At 36.4% G+C, this 15,323-nt stretch overlaps 3 protein-coding genes across 4 annotated transcripts in view; 2 read left to right on the forward strand and 1 right to left on the reverse strand.

Annotated features, from left to right (window-relative positions):
• Positions 1-2,110: 2,110 nt before the first annotated feature.
• On the forward strand, positions 2,111-8,650 carry LOC128896288 (uncharacterized). The gene is made up of 6 exons (XM_054159553.1): positions 2,111-2,677; positions 2,900-3,013; positions 3,089-3,235; positions 3,407-7,902; positions 7,988-8,198; positions 8,509-8,650. Exons 1-6 carry the CDS (start codon positions 2,594-2,596, stop codon positions 8,629-8,631), a joined length of 5,175 nt encoding a protein of 1,724 aa, XP_054015528.1. The 5' UTR covers positions 2,111-2,593; the 3' UTR covers positions 8,632-8,650.
• Positions 8,651-9,026: 376 nt separating this feature from the next.
• On the forward strand, positions 9,027-9,711 carry LOC128896290 (bifunctional transcriptional activator/DNA repair enzyme Ada). Its single transcript, XM_054159556.1, has one exon. The coding sequence runs from the start codon at positions 9,031-9,033 to the stop codon at positions 9,586-9,588; it is 558 nt and encodes a 185-aa protein (XP_054015531.1). The 5' UTR covers positions 9,027-9,030; the 3' UTR covers positions 9,589-9,711.
• Positions 9,712-9,770: 59 nt separating this feature from the next.
• LOC128896289 (uncharacterized) overlaps positions 9,771-15,323 on the reverse strand; it is a 6,428-nt gene continuing 875 nt past the window's right edge. The window contains exons 2-13 of one of the 2 annotated variants that reach the window (XM_054159555.1): positions 14,723-14,877; positions 14,446-14,640; positions 14,202-14,314; positions 13,765-13,931; positions 13,505-13,660; positions 13,341-13,408; positions 13,169-13,249; positions 12,915-13,076; positions 12,634-12,831; positions 12,454-12,558; positions 12,282-12,361; positions 9,771-11,195 (exon numbers count right to left, since the gene is read on the reverse strand). In XM_054159555.1, coding sequence (XP_054015530.1) covers positions 11,184-11,195; positions 12,282-12,361; positions 12,454-12,558; positions 12,634-12,831; positions 12,915-13,076; positions 13,169-13,249; positions 13,341-13,408; positions 13,505-13,660; positions 13,765-13,931; positions 14,202-14,314; positions 14,446-14,640; positions 14,723-14,877 — 1,492 coding nt within the window. In that variant the 3' untranslated portion in view covers positions 9,771-11,183. Of the gene's footprint in view, positions 11,196-12,075; positions 12,362-12,453; positions 12,559-12,633; positions 12,832-12,914; positions 13,077-13,168; positions 13,250-13,340; positions 13,409-13,504; positions 13,661-13,764; positions 13,932-14,201; positions 14,315-14,445; positions 14,641-14,722; positions 14,878-15,323 lie in introns of those variants that run through there. The other variant, XM_054159554.1, reaches the window with a different exon arrangement.

Here is a 15,323-nt window from a genome sequence, read left to right on the forward strand (position 1 = left end):
ATGTCGGGCCGGTTGCCTGCTCGTAGGCGCAAACGTGCCACCTCTTCGCATATCATGTGCTCCTGATACCAAAATGTAAAATCGGCCTGAATTCCCATACTTACCGAAAAAATGAGCCCCCTGAATTAGGCAACCTTTGCTTACACATATGTCGGGCCGGTTGTCCGCTCGCAGGCGCAAACGTGACACCTCTTCGCATATCATGTGCTCCTGATACCAGCAGTAAAAATCCGACATTTCCCATTACAATTTTGAGAGAAGCGATTCGCAACATTGTTGCGTTTGCAACATTGTTGATGTTTTGAGAGAAGCGATTTGCAACATTGTTGGGTTTGCAACATTGTCGAAGTTTCGTGAGGAGCGATTTGCAACATTGTTGGGGTTTGCAACATTGTCGAAGCTTCGTGAGGAACGATTTGCAACATTGTTGGGGTTTGCAACATTGTCGAAGCTTCGTGAGGAACGATTTGCAACATTGTTGAAGTTTTGAGGGGAGCGATTTGCAACATTGTTAGGTTTGCAACATTGTCGAAGTTTCGTGAGGAGCGATTTGCAACTTTGTCGGGTTTGCAACATTGTTGAAGTTTTGAGAGGAACGATTTGCAACATTGTTGAGTTTGCAAAATTGTCCAGAATTCCGAAAAATATACTTACAGACTTGTCGGACCGGTTGCCTGTCCGTAGTCGCAAACGGGCCACCTCTTCGAATCAGTTTTTTTTTTGTTTTATTGATAAGCGCTTCGACCCTTCTCGGGTCCATGCACACTATTATTGCACTATTATTACACATACAGAGAATTTACAGAGTACATAACCTTAAAGCTTAATATAGTTTATATGTTCTAATACACAGTCGAGTCATGCTTAGTTAGGTAAAAAGTATAACAAGAAATATGTACAATAATAACATAAAAATAGATTGTTTAAAATATATTTTATATGACTCAGTCTTGTGAGTTGTATAAAGCACTTCTGAAGGTATTGGTGATGTTTAAATGTTGATTCTATTGATTTGAAGAAATGCTGATACAATTTTTATTATATTGGTGTTGTTGCTCTGCAGAATTGGTTCTATTTTTTGAAGCGATGGGTAGCCCGGTTTCTGAAGTTGGCTTAGCATTTTTATATGACTCTCTGTGTAGAGCGGACAGTCCCAAAGAATGTCTGAATCAATTTTATGGACCAAAAAACACTAGCGCATCTAGCGGTGAGTCTCGAACTAATTTTGGCCAGCTTATAAGTGTACAAATCCTGCAGGAAACTAACTTTTAGGCTTTTTTAGTCGCGCCATCTATGACGGAACGCCTCAAGCTTGTCGACGAATAGTTCAGAATTTCAAACGCTAGATGGCGACCATAAATGAAACTTTATATTTTCTATTTTCCTCCATACAAATAAGTAATTCCTAATTGTATTCATCCTAATTCATCGTATTATGATTGAGTTATGCAGTAAAACTTGGTTAATGTTGACTTTTTTAATAAATAAAAATACAAAAGCAGCGACGCCATCTATGAGAGCCCGGCTCAAGTTTGTCATGGAATAGTTCAGAGGTTGAAACGCTAGATGGCGACACTGAAACAAGATTCCTAATTAATGTAAAATTCTTTATATTCACTAATTGTTTTTGCATAAATAAATTACATTATGATTCATACGATGTAGAATTTGATTTCTATGCAAAGACAATTAGAGAATATAAAGAATTTTAGATTAATTAAGAATCGTACGTCAGTATCGCCATCTAGCGTTTCAAACTCTGAACTATTCCATGACAAACTTCTGCCGTTGTCTCATAGATGGCGTCACTCCCGGTGTATTTTTAATTATTTAAAAACTAAGCTTCAGCCAAGTTTAAGTACATAAATTAACAGTTACTAGTTAAAATATAATGGATGCAGTCAGAAAAAATGTATTTACATACAGTAAAATTGAAAATGCAGACTTGCATAATTTGCGCCATCTATCATCTTGAACTTTGAACTATTTCACGACAAACTTGGGTCTTTTTCTCATAGATGGCGCCACTCAAAATGCCTAAAAGACAGTTTTCTGTACGATTACAACCCTCACAACATGGTAAAAACTACCATTTGTTGTCCTATGTCTTATGTAATCCTCAGAAATAATTGCTCCTAATATTCCTAATATTACAATACAGATCTATTCTAATATTTATTAATTAGATATTTATGCATTTTATTCGATTACCTGTGGAATAATTCGAATAATGCGGCCATGATCTGTTGGGTGGTTTACAGACCACATTCGCGAATTTCAGGTGGCCACGATAACCGCAGGTTTTTCTTATCGTTCCTGCAATTGAATGGCCAGAAACGATAAACGTAAACGTTCGATTCATTTTTTTCGAATGCTTTGGAGCGTATTTGTTTACAACAGATGATTCAATTAAAACCATTGTATCGCTAAGAAATAATATCGCCGAACAACATGTGAACTGATTCGTAACTGATTTTTTACGCATCGAAGGGACATCGACGAAAGATTCTCCAAAATGCCAGCAGAGTAACAGAGAACGAGTTGACAGAGAGAACACAGTAGATCTGTAAACATTGAAGATTATTTTACGAGAATGGGTGCGGACGCTAACTGCCACTTTGAATTGGAACGTATAAATGCTCCTGATAAGATTCCCCTTGACAAACCAAACCATACAGTACGTGTAAACAATTATCAACATTTTTACAATCCAAATGAAACATGACCAATAAATCTTTTCTTTGACCTATCTTCCCTGCTTCAATTGATATTTCTTAATTCTCTGTAAGAAAACACTTCCTGCATGCTTTCTGTAGTAACAGATCTTTATATCACAAGAATTCGAATCTAATCAGCACCTCCTAGAGAAAATTTAATATAAAAAATAATTTGTTTTCAGTATACCTGTGGCAGAGCCAAAGACAATGAAATAGTATGTCCCAGCTTGACAGTATCCCGTCGTCACTGTATTTTCTTTCGTAGCAGAGATGAACTGTTCATTACGGATTTGAAGGTACCATATATTCATTGTTTTGGTGTGCAATAATATTTCAATAAATTGTTTCTGACCTGTTCATTGTTATTTTAGAGTGCCAATGGTGTATTCATAAATGGAGTTCTCCAGAGCCCTCTTCAAACAATTCTGTTACATTTGAATGACATCATAGGGATCGGCTGCTCAGAGACTGATGTTAAGGATAAGAACATGTTCGTGTTCAGATTATCCTTAGCCACGGTAAAAATCTACCTGCAGCGGTCCGAACAAACATAACTTGTCTATTTAAAATATTCATTTCTAACTTACATTAAAACCCAAAACGTTCATTAAAACAAAGTATGTTTGTTTGGGCTATATACACACTACAATATCGAATAGTTACTAAACAGTTCGTTTTATATATCACAGCAGCCGCAATTGATGGAGATTGTCAGTGCCAGTGCTCTTTCGGAAACTGTATTGAATAGTACAAACGCGCTCGAGATTTGTACATCCAATGGTAAATTGAATGGTGTAGTCAAACGTAAGAGAGAAGACAGAAATCATGACAGAAAAGTCTCACCAAATAAAATACCCAAACTACAACTCGAGTTGAAAAAAGAGAAATCTTGTTCGGAGAAAAATTCAGAAGAAAGCGAGATCGAAATTATACACGTTTTGTTGAATAATAGCGCACAGAACAGAAGTAATGACAGTTGTGATAATATTTCAAGAAACATAGAAGTGAATAGATTAAGTGTAAGTAAACATACAGATAGCGATATGTTTGAAGTAAGCCATAGTGTACAGGATAAAAAGGAGAAAGGAAAGAGCAAGGAGACATGTAACTCGTCTGCAAATTTGGAGAATGTACAATTAGTTGTATCGAGTAATGTAAATAATAGGATTAAAGGGAAAGAGAACGTTACTAAGAATACGGAATCGACGGAGAAAAACGTATCGAAAAATGTTGAGAAATGTACGGAGAACAATCAACCGAGTAGCAAAGATACGAAGGTTTTATTAAATAGTCATACGCTTAACCGTAGCAATATCGAGTCCGAGAAAAGAACAAAAAATAATAAAATGGAAACAATAACTAATACAGAAACTACAGCGTCGAGTCACGATACTACAAAAAGTATCCCAGCGGAACCTTTATCGCCTTTACATCCGAATTTTGTGTACAACGGCGACACCTTAATTAAACTAGAAGACGAATTGCAGTTAACTGACAACGATGAAGAAGCGGTTTGGAAAGGCCAGGATACGATTTCCAGGGCGGATATATCGCCGATTAAATTGAAGAAGATAGAACAAATGCCGAAAACGAAGTTCTCGGAGGACAACGTAGTCAATTTAAGCGACAGCGAGGACGATATTTTCCCGTGTTCTCAATTGTTTGACATTGGGTTCGGTATGAACGCGTCAGTTAAGGAGGAAATCAAAGAAGAAAACGTAGAAATGGACAACGAGAGATTCAAAAGGCTCGATGACGAAGATTTGATTATCTCAGTATCGGATGATAGCGACGAGGAAGACAGCAATTGGTTGCGCAGATTGTCTCGAAGTCAAACGTTCAACGAGGACGATGAAATTGGTGCAGCGGCCGAGGAGGCTGGTAATAAGATCAAAGAAGATATGGAAATAGAAAATCTCGACGTGGATGATCTTATTTTCAACTTGAATAAAGATTTGAACGAAGACCTTGATAAATCACAGTCGAGTTCAATTACGAAGATCGAAACAGTGAAAGCCACGAGGAAGTCTTGGCACGAAGAAGGGGTGGAAGAAGAAAAAATGCGAATTGATTCCGAGGATCATATGGCGATTGATATAGGAACACCGAACAATCAAATTCTGCCTTCGAGGCAAGAAAGTACAGAGAACCGTCTAGATATCTCAGCTAGTAGCTCAACAGAAATTATTGCGAGTTCAAGTAGAAAGAAATCACTCGAGAGAAAGGTTCCTCAAATCGAAGCGCTTCGTTTGCCCTCGAGAACGCATAGGAATAGAAACAAAGTACAAGAATTACCTGAGAAAACGACGAAGAAAAGACTAACCGCTAAACAGACGAAAGAATTGAGGGAGAAATCTAAAATAGAACAGTACGAGTTGACGAAGGAACAAACGATTCGCAAAAAGCTCGAGACGTGGGCTATTTCCTTGCCTCTTAATAAAAATACGAGAAGGACATCTTTGAGTAAAGAGGAGAAGAAAGCGCTGGCGGCTGAGAGGAAAGAAAAATTGAAGAAAATTGCCATGGAGAAGAAGCAAGCGTCTTCGAAAGACGATCAAACGAAAAAGCGTACAACCACGAAGCCGAAAGCGAAAGTATCAATGAAAACACGTAGCGATCTACTCGTGGAAGACACGATTGCATCTTTGTCAGAAGTGACAGAAAAACCGTCGACTTCGTCCAGTCGTCACTCGAGGGCGAACAAAACTTCGACAAATTCCGGGACAGCCGAGTCCGAGAGGAATAAAGATTCAACTAAAGAAATATCAACGCGTCTGGAACGCGCGTTAACGCTTACTGATCTCAATAAACTGGGCAGAATACCAAAAAAGAGCAACAACATCGAACTTAACACATTGGACAATGTACCGCAAAAGAGCAATCCTCGAACACATAAATTATTAGGGGATGTTTCTTTGATTGCAGCGATGGAAGAAGTAGCAAAGACTAACACAAACAAAAAGAAAGGACACGGGAAATCAAAGGCACAATCAAAACGGCCTGTTCAAAATAAGCCCCCTTTGACTTCCGCATTAAGTACTCCACCGAAAGGTCAGAAAATGAAGAAACGAGTATCTTTCTCTACAGTTCTTCAGACAGTGCGCGAATATCAAATCGAGGAAACGAACGTTCTAAGGAAACTCACAGGGAAAGATGCCCCCCTGCCCCCTATCAGAGCGTCCAGAAGAGTAATGGAGAACGAGAAGACGCACGAATTCCTGCTGCGCATCTTTACTTGGAATCCAGTCTGGCTGGAGGAACAAGAGCACTTGAATTCTACGCCACCCGTTGTAAGCGACAACGAGCTCCACGTAATGCTGACGCATTACAAGTCGTACGACGAATATTGCAGAATCATTTCTCCTCTTCTTCTACTAGAAACTTGGTACGGGATAACCAAAGAGTTTCAGAACATCGAGCAAGACTTTCGACGTCCCACCTTGATGTGCTCCATAGTTGAGAATTCCATTCAAACGAACATGAAATCCCCTAACGTGTATTTGACGACTTTGATGCTCGAGGTGCTAACCACGAAACAAGACATTCAGGCGCAGGCTCATCCCGCTTACGGCGACTTGGTGTTTTTCGAGTACGTTAAGAACCACGAGAGGGGACAGACTTTTCACAAAATATTCGCTTACGTCACGGATATGCACCAGACGATATTAACGCCCTGGACCCACTATAACAAGGATTTGAGAAATTACGTGAAGAATCCTTACGCTTTGTTAACGTACACTATGATAACGAAGCCTCTTGGCGAAAGTATTCCTGTGAATCGAGTCCAACGATTGAGGGCAGTCACTTATTTACGTTCCACGTTAAGGATGGTGCGCGCTCTGGAGTGCCTTCCAAAATCCCCTCTGATGCTTCCAATCTTAAGTCCAAAGATCGAAATGTACCACTTACCCAACGTCCCTGTATCAGAGCCGTTGATGACCCAAGATAATCTGAATCAGAAACAATTGGAAGCTGTTCATAAAATAACAGACGTCATAGTACAGAAACAGGCCAAATTGTGTTTCATACAGGGCCCACCAGGCACCGGTAAGTCTAAAGTTATCGCGAATATCGTGACCCAAGTACTTTATGGAAACAATAGGTACTCGAATAACGTTGGCCCTTTGAGGATATTGGTCTGCGCGCCATCGAACGCTGCCATCGATGAAATCACTCTGAGGTTGTTGCAGATTAGATCCACCATGAAATACGTAAATCAGAAAGGATTCAAGATGGTAAGGATCGGTAGGTCTGGGGTGATGCATCCTGTTGTAAAAGACATCTCTGTAACTGAGCTGGCGAAACGAGAAGTTAAAAGAACGACAAGCAACGTGAACAATATTTCAACGGACAGCGTGGACGAGGAAAAGGCGTTTCTCGAGTCTAAAATGAACGCTCTGAAATGCGAGATAGCGAGCACTCAAAACATGGACGAAGTTTACAGGAAGCACGTTCGAATGAAACTGGAGGATATAACTGCAAAATATGAATTGTTGAAACACCGTAGGCCATTGAACGAAATAAATTCGAGAGAGCTCACGAAGATACAGCGCGAAGCGGAGAGTAGAGTCCTTTCACACGCGGACATAATAACCTGCACCCTTTCTTCGTGCTATAATAATCAGATGGAATCTATTTTCGTCAACGATAAGAAGAGAATATCCGTGTGCATCGTGGATGAAGCTACTCAAAGCTGCGAAACAGAAACTTTGATACCGTTGATGTTAGGGGTGTGCACGTTGGTCTTGGTTGGCGACCCAATGCAATTGCCTGCTACCGTACTAAGCCCACAAGCGAAAAAATTGGGCCTGGATCAGTCCATTTTCTCGCGAGTCCAAAACGCTTTCGAATACTGCGAGAGCAATCCTATAATCATGCTGGACACCCAGTATCGAATGCCATACGAGATCTCCTCCTGGCCGAATAAATTCTTCTACGGTTCAAAATTGAAAACCGGCATAACGCGCAACGAGAACTTTCCATTTCACGCGTACAGAGTCCTAAATATCAATACGAGTCAGGACAATGGGAATTTTTCAAATACCGTTGAAGCACAGTTTGTGGCCAACATGATCTTCTCCATGATGTCCTTTGCCAATTTAGATAAATGGGAGTGCATGACTGTTGGCATTCTCACACCGTACAACAATCAGAAATCTATAATACAAGAAAAGATTAATGGAAAGTAAGCCCTCCTTTGCCCTTTTCCTACTTAATAAATGTTATTTACAGTGTACAATGTATACTAAGATCGATACTAACAATTTCAGGTTGTCTCTGTTATCGGATGGTGTAAAGAAAAAGGTGAAATTTGAAGTAAACACGGTCGACGGTTTCCAAGGACAAGAACGTGATGTTATTATTATGTCGTGCGTACGAAGCCAGAGAATTGGATTTTTGTCCGATAAACAGAGGCTTTGCGTTGCTCTGACGCGAGCGAAACACAGTCTGATACTGTGTGGTAATTTCAACGTCTTCATGGTAAGATGATACAACATTATATTTGGTTGTCCGGAAAGTCCATGCCGATTTTTGATAGGTGGCGCAGGTCTGAATATGTCGAAATGGCTGAAAACAAATAACATATATATGTACATCTCTTAAAAGGTGGAAAGGTTGTGGAACAAAATGGTACCCATGTAATTCAATAAATATACATATAAATAAATGTATATTACAATTCAAATGTGCCTTTGAAGTTTTCTTAAAAATTGGCACGAACTTTCTGGACAACATTATAATTATACATTAAACATAACGTATACTGTACAACAAATATTACGTTTTACAGAGAGACCAAATGTGGAATTCGTTACTGTCAGACGCGAAATCCCGCAAAATATTTTTTAATGTTAACGCTAACGCGGATCCTCAGGAAATAAAAGTACACGTTGTTAAGCGATTTAATTGTTAGCAACTACTTTGTATATTTGTAAATCATGCATTAATATTATTTTTGTATTTTCATGTCAAAAATATTAGCTGTAGGCTTCTATTTTATCCTCCGTGATATTACTTTTTCACCTAATAAGTTTTTCTAAATAACATTGTTAATTAAAAGAATACGAAAAATACCCTTGATATTACTGAAAGGATATATTTGATAAGTAGCATGAACTCATTTATTGAGTCTCGAATTGCTCAACTATTATCACCTATAGTTGTTACATCCCTAAGTAAAACTAATCTTTGTAACATGTAAATATATAGCAGACGCCATCAAAGTATTGAGGTTATGAAATAGGATCCAATCGAGCGGGTTCCCAGATTCGATCACTACGTATTATAATTTAAACAAACTTTAGATCTCAATATGGTTCGTATACGAGCTATGACATCAGAAGAATACAGAGCAAAACATGAGAGTTTCAAAATAATTTATGGTTTTCACCCCACATTCTGTGGGAATTGTTTGCTTGGCGTAACAGACTCTGATAAAACCGTAGTGTATTTAGCGTTTGTTGATAAAAGTCAGGAAAAAGCGTTGGCCGAGTTGAAGAACGATTGGCCTCTATCAGAGTTGACAAAAGACAACATGTTTGAAACAGAAGAGATTGTACGCAACATTTTTTCGCCACGTGGACTTGTAGGCGATCACATCACGGTACTCCTGCTGGGTACAGAATTTCAAATAAAAGTTTGGAGATCCTTATTGAGTATCCCAGTAGCTACAACGGTCACTTACGAGCAAGTTGCATCGATGATAGATCATCCAAAAGCTGCACGTGCTGTTGGAAATGCAGTAATGAAAAATAAAATTGCATATTTGATACCGTGCCATCGCGTGAAGGGAAAGTCTGGTAGTAATAAGTACAAATGGGGAACAGACCGCAAAGAAAATATTTTAATGTCTGAATCCAACCATCTCTGAACCTTATCGTTTATTATGTTTTCTATATGTTTATATAGTGTATACATTTATACAATATTTCTTAAATAATTGTTCTTTATACTATGATGATAATTAAAAAATAAAGAATATATTTTGATAATATGTTGTTTTAAAAACTTTTTAAAACCCTACCCTAAATTTATAATATATCATGGATAATTAAAAATTGTTCGTTAAAAATTATTTATTCCGTTTAAAGATACGAATATACAAACTTACTTTATCGTATGACTATATAAAATAAATAACTTAATAGTACATAAAGAAGTAGCTGCTGCTTAGTTTTATACATTAAGAAGTAGATATTACACAAATGTTGAAAACGTTGTTAATTAAAAATATAAAACTCAGTATTAAAATAGCATTATACAAAAATTATTTTTGCTGAATATACAATTGCCGTGTGATGTCGATTATGTACAGTTGCGATATTTAATGCCTAAGTTTTCAAAAAATCTTCGAATAAAGAATTGACTTGATTGCACTTTTGCATTGTAAATTGTAACTATTACAGGAACGGTATGGTGTTGGTTTGAATTTCAGCGCTTAAAGAACCACGATGAGACGATAATATAAATTATCCGTATATAATAAGATCACATGTTTTTTTATATTTGTATTTAGATAATAATTGATTAATTATTTCGTGTAAAAAATTATTATTTTCTAGTACTTTACATTAATCTAAAGAATACTAGATTATATATGATTAGAACCATGCTAATTATTAAATGTAAAATTTAGTTTCTGTCACTATTAAATATTGAAAAGACGTGAAATGCAAATTGATGCATACTTGTAACCTTTTTATATGTACATATGTTCAATGTACAACCTTCTCAAATACCAAACTAGTAAACTCTGTAAAATAAAAAGTCGAGTTAACACATTTGAGCCCCATAACATAACATATGGGCCAATATTGAACTGTAAAAATATTCAGTGACTGTTGAGGATTTAGTGTCTGGTTCATCTATACACAATTCAAAGTAAATGCTATCTACATTGTACATACTACTGTGTCATTCATACTATACATATACATTAAGCAGTTTACAAATACACATGTATATACAATTGTATATAAATATAAAAACAAATCTTAAAAGTATTCTATAAAATCACCATTTCACACAATGCTTCCTTATAAAAATCTTAGTTTACTCGTATACACGACATTTGTTTATATCGGTATAGAAAAGTTAATATTAAAGTTGTTGTATAACCTATCGTGCTTTCGAAAACTTCCCAACAAAATCACAGAGAACAACTGATATGCAGTAGTATATCTTACTATCTGCATTATTATTATCTTTGATCCTTTGTTTACGGTTTATTTTCTCGGTAAAACTTTTGCGTATTATAAAATATATTTCTTCGTGTACTAAGTTCTTTCATTTCTTCAGAATTTATTAATACATATTAATATGCATTCTGTCAGAAAATAGAGTTATTTTCATCTTTTAAATACGAATAAAAAGCAAAGTGATTTTAGTTACTTATTATAAGTAACATTTAAGGTATAAGTCGATATAGTTACTAATACACAAGATGGTCCACCACAAACAGATCACCTATCTCCTTTGCTGTTAAAGATACAAAAGAATGTTTAATTAGGTATTCTGTTTCTTGTGGACTATTCTATACAGTATAGTTAATACAGTCAGTCTCATTGATGAATTAACAGTAATAATTACGTGTATTAAATCGTTCCATTGAATTTTGTATCTTTATCTTTCTTGTTTCGTATCTTTCGATAAATGTTTTTTATTCTCACTACCGTTGTTCCATCACTAATTAACGATAATTTTTTATTTACAAAATAAAGTACACGAGGGGTTTTCCAATTTAACATAAATTCAAAAGGTACAAAATTCAAATTAAATTTAAATTATCCCATATATTAGAATATTGCTAATTTTATTACTAAGTGAGGACTTTTTTAAACATAATATTGTAATTAAATTTCGTGGTATGTCCTCCCTTAAAGAGGTCGACTAATTATCTCGTAGACAAATGTTAAAAGAGAATTATTACTTGTACAATAAACAATTTCTGATGTGTAATTTTTTTTTAAATTGAAGGAGTTTTTTCTATATTGTTTTAGCTAACCAACCTCTTTAAAAGTTATAACAGCAATTATACTGAAAAGCATAGAATTAATAATTCATTAAAATATCGAGGGAAGTACGAAAAATGTATTAAAATGATGCACATTAAATGTTGACTTCTTTGGATTCTCCTAGCAACCTATAGCTTTCAGTTTTCTATTACTTGTATCTTACAAGGCAGTGTTTGGTGAAAACGTCATAAGTTACAAAAGTATGCATATATACAGAGTCATTTGTTTAAAAAGCAAAATAGATCGTACATACATTAGATATCGGGACGATTTAGCAATTTCCTGATGTATGCACCACTGTATTAACTAGACAGCGATATATATTCATTATTTGAACAAATGTTCGGTTCAAAGTCAAATTTTTATGATAAAGATAAATTACATAGTAATTATAAGTTAATTAAGTAATCCGATTTATGTCTTCTCAGTATTTTACATAACATTGTTAGTCGCATGAAAATATTCATTTAGCTCGTTATTCTTTCGCTAATGGCAGTGTAGTTATTCAAACATGCATGTAAATACTTTTGAAAAATGTAAGTATCATTACCAGTGTCATGAAATTGTAGGATGCACTTGCGTTACTGGAGGTTAGGGATGGAATATTATTTCCTGGTATATTGTTGCCACCTGTTATCGCAATAAAATAACCATTGATGATAAATGTAAATAAAATTTTGTAAAATCTATGGTATAATATTCGAGTGTAACCATAACCGTACCTGATATTCTTGATCGAGGGGTAGTTGCAATTCTCATTATTGGATTGTGAGGTATTGGTTTCATTGGTGTAGGTGCAGGACTTGGAGAATTTCCATAACATTGACCTAAGTTAATATTATTTAAGCGTAAGTCTTGCATCAAAGTGCCCTGTAATTCACAGTTTGAGCTATGAAAATTACCTTTTTTATACAAACGCATTCCTTCTAGTTTGGGATCAATGTTTCGAATGCAATGATCCCCTGCCTCCTTTATATAGATTTCTTCGTCGTTTACAATTAGACCTACAAAGCATTCGTTGGTGCTGGTGTCGTTTCTCATGGTGTACGCGTACATAACACCCTTTTCCTCCCACTGCCCTAAGCACAAGTATGCTCGTTCTGAAACAATTTCAAAGAGATATTTTCTTCGATTCGAACTGTTACTTATTAATTTTGATTAAAGACTGTATCAGATATGGTACCTTCGTAAAGTTCACCAGACTCACAGTCTGTAACTTTGAAATACATTATTTCTCGCGTATTGCAATTACTGCTCAGCTCAGCACACATTCCTGACAAGTCAGTTATCATTCCCATGTATTGGCCAGTGATTGGACAAGGCGATTCCACCACGCGTTCCACTCCTGATTTTATAAGAATTATTACAGTAAACAAAGCAATTCAAATAAAATATGAATTTGAATTGTTACACAACCTTCTTTTGCGTATCACTTACTTGCTTGTGTCATCCAAACAGGCTTATCTAAATTAGGATCGTCGCACAAGTACGTTTGGTAAACTGGACTCAGCACCATTCCTGTAAATCGCCATTTAAAAAATTAAATTCTCAATTTGGAAATGGTAACTGTAATTGTAACTGTATCAGAAATCATGAGAGATATAAATACCTATCGTGAACTCCAGTACATTTTCGCTTCGTTGCCTCATCATTAAACACACGTAGGCCGTTTGTTCACTGAAAATGAACAAGTCACGCGACGTTACTTTTTTTTTTATATAATGTGCAACGAATATGCAAAAGCAGTCAAAATTTTATTAGTTGAAATATTACCATTGGTCTTTGGAATAAACAATGTAACGACCAGTCTCCTCGTTTGAATCCACAGTAATGAAAGTGTAACTATTGTAGCCGTTGAGATCGGTAAAGGTCATGGTGCCATTCACGATAAGGGACTGTTCCCATACGCCTTGGGCCCATTTTGGAAATCTAAATTGACAGAAATTTTCAAGTATTGTATTATATTGAATATGAACTGTATAGTTATTTATTTGTTTAATTAACTACATGTCTATGCGGTAAAATGTACTAACGTGGCCACGTGAGTCTTCACGTAATTAGGCATTTTCTTCTGATTTGGAACTTTGCTGAGGATCAGCGTCTCGTATCCACTGGTCGAGTTATCCAAATTCTCTGTACAACTGGAATCGCTGCTGAGTGCCATGTACGTCTTACCCTTTTTATTGTCGACATGGTATAGCTGTAAACAATTACATTTGTGCGAAATGAAATAAATTAATATTATATATACATATATAATAATATAAATTAATTCTTGATGAGGAGATACTAAAGAAAATAATAAGATTCATGAACTTGGCGAAATTGTAAAGACAAGTACTAGATTAAATGAAAAAGAAGTAAGTTTCAGTTGTATAGAACCAAAGTGATGTCACACAAATTGGCTCATGAATTTTTCACAAGCAGTTTGGCAGTGAATGTGTTGAAAAAGAAGTTATTTCTAACTCACCCCGCATCTATACTGTGGTCTACCTTCGCTGGCTGCATTGTTGTCCAACAGTGCAAAATAGGTGGACCCGTTTGGACCAGGCCAGTTTCCCAAACAGTTAAACGTTAGGTTTGCTGGAATATTATCAATCTTTAACGACTAGGAAGACTCGATTCTTGCTTTATGAGAGTAAGAACAAAAATTGGAAGGAACATATGTATAAAAGCGTATGAATAAAAATATATGTGTAATGTATATGGAATACCTTGAGCCTCAAAGGTGCACTGACTGAAATGCAACCTCAGAACAGACCCATCCGGGCAATTGTTGAAGGAAGACGAGAAGCTGTTGCATTCGATGACCCTGTCGGATCCATTATTGACGCTGTACTTGAAATGATACTGTCCAGTGATAGGACAGTATTCGTTTCTAATAGGAACGCTTCCAATCTCTTTGGTACCTATAATATTTTCGATAATATTTTCTGAGTGTTTCTCAATTCATTGCCCAATTAATTCCGACCAATTTTAATCCTGACTCACGATATAAGATCGACGTGGAGTTCAACGTTTCGCAAGAGGCCAAAGCGGTGGACTCCGTAGTGTAACACCTGTTCAGGTTCTCAGAGAACACTTCGATCACGTTCCGCGATCTTCTCAGCAGACGAAAGCACCTGATGCACTCCCCGTCGCTGTACCTGAAGAAAACCACGAGTCATATCGAATATTTGGTATCGTCAACACGGTGGACAAGTACTCGTGGCAAACATTTATTTTTTTGTGAATGTTTCTCGCAAACAAAAGGAGAAAATTAAATTCGTAATGGTACACAATTAGTCACGAAACGCAAAAAGTGTAGCCGACTGGTGTCTGCAGTCTGGTCTATTTCCATCCCAGACACACTGCAGACGTCGGAGCATCCCCGAGGGTGCATTGAGCCAGCAGGAGTGGAGCTCTTCTCGCATCAGCTTGCAAATTTTATATTAATTCACGACCCATTTATAAACGTTTGGTAGCCAAGAAGTCTGTTTCGTTGATAATGAAATTGTTTGGAAGGATTGGAAATATGTTTGCTATAATGAATGTGATAAAATTGTTAATGCATGTACTGTCTACACGGAAATACTGTCTGAATAGGTTTAGA

The sequence above is a fragment of the Hylaeus anthracinus genome, unplaced genomic scaffold (assembly GCF_026225885.1).
Source record: "Hylaeus anthracinus isolate JK02 unplaced genomic scaffold, UHH_iyHylAnth1.0_haploid 0, whole genome shotgun sequence".
NCBI classification, from domain to species: domain Eukaryota; kingdom Metazoa; phylum Arthropoda; class Insecta; order Hymenoptera; family Colletidae; genus Hylaeus; species Hylaeus anthracinus.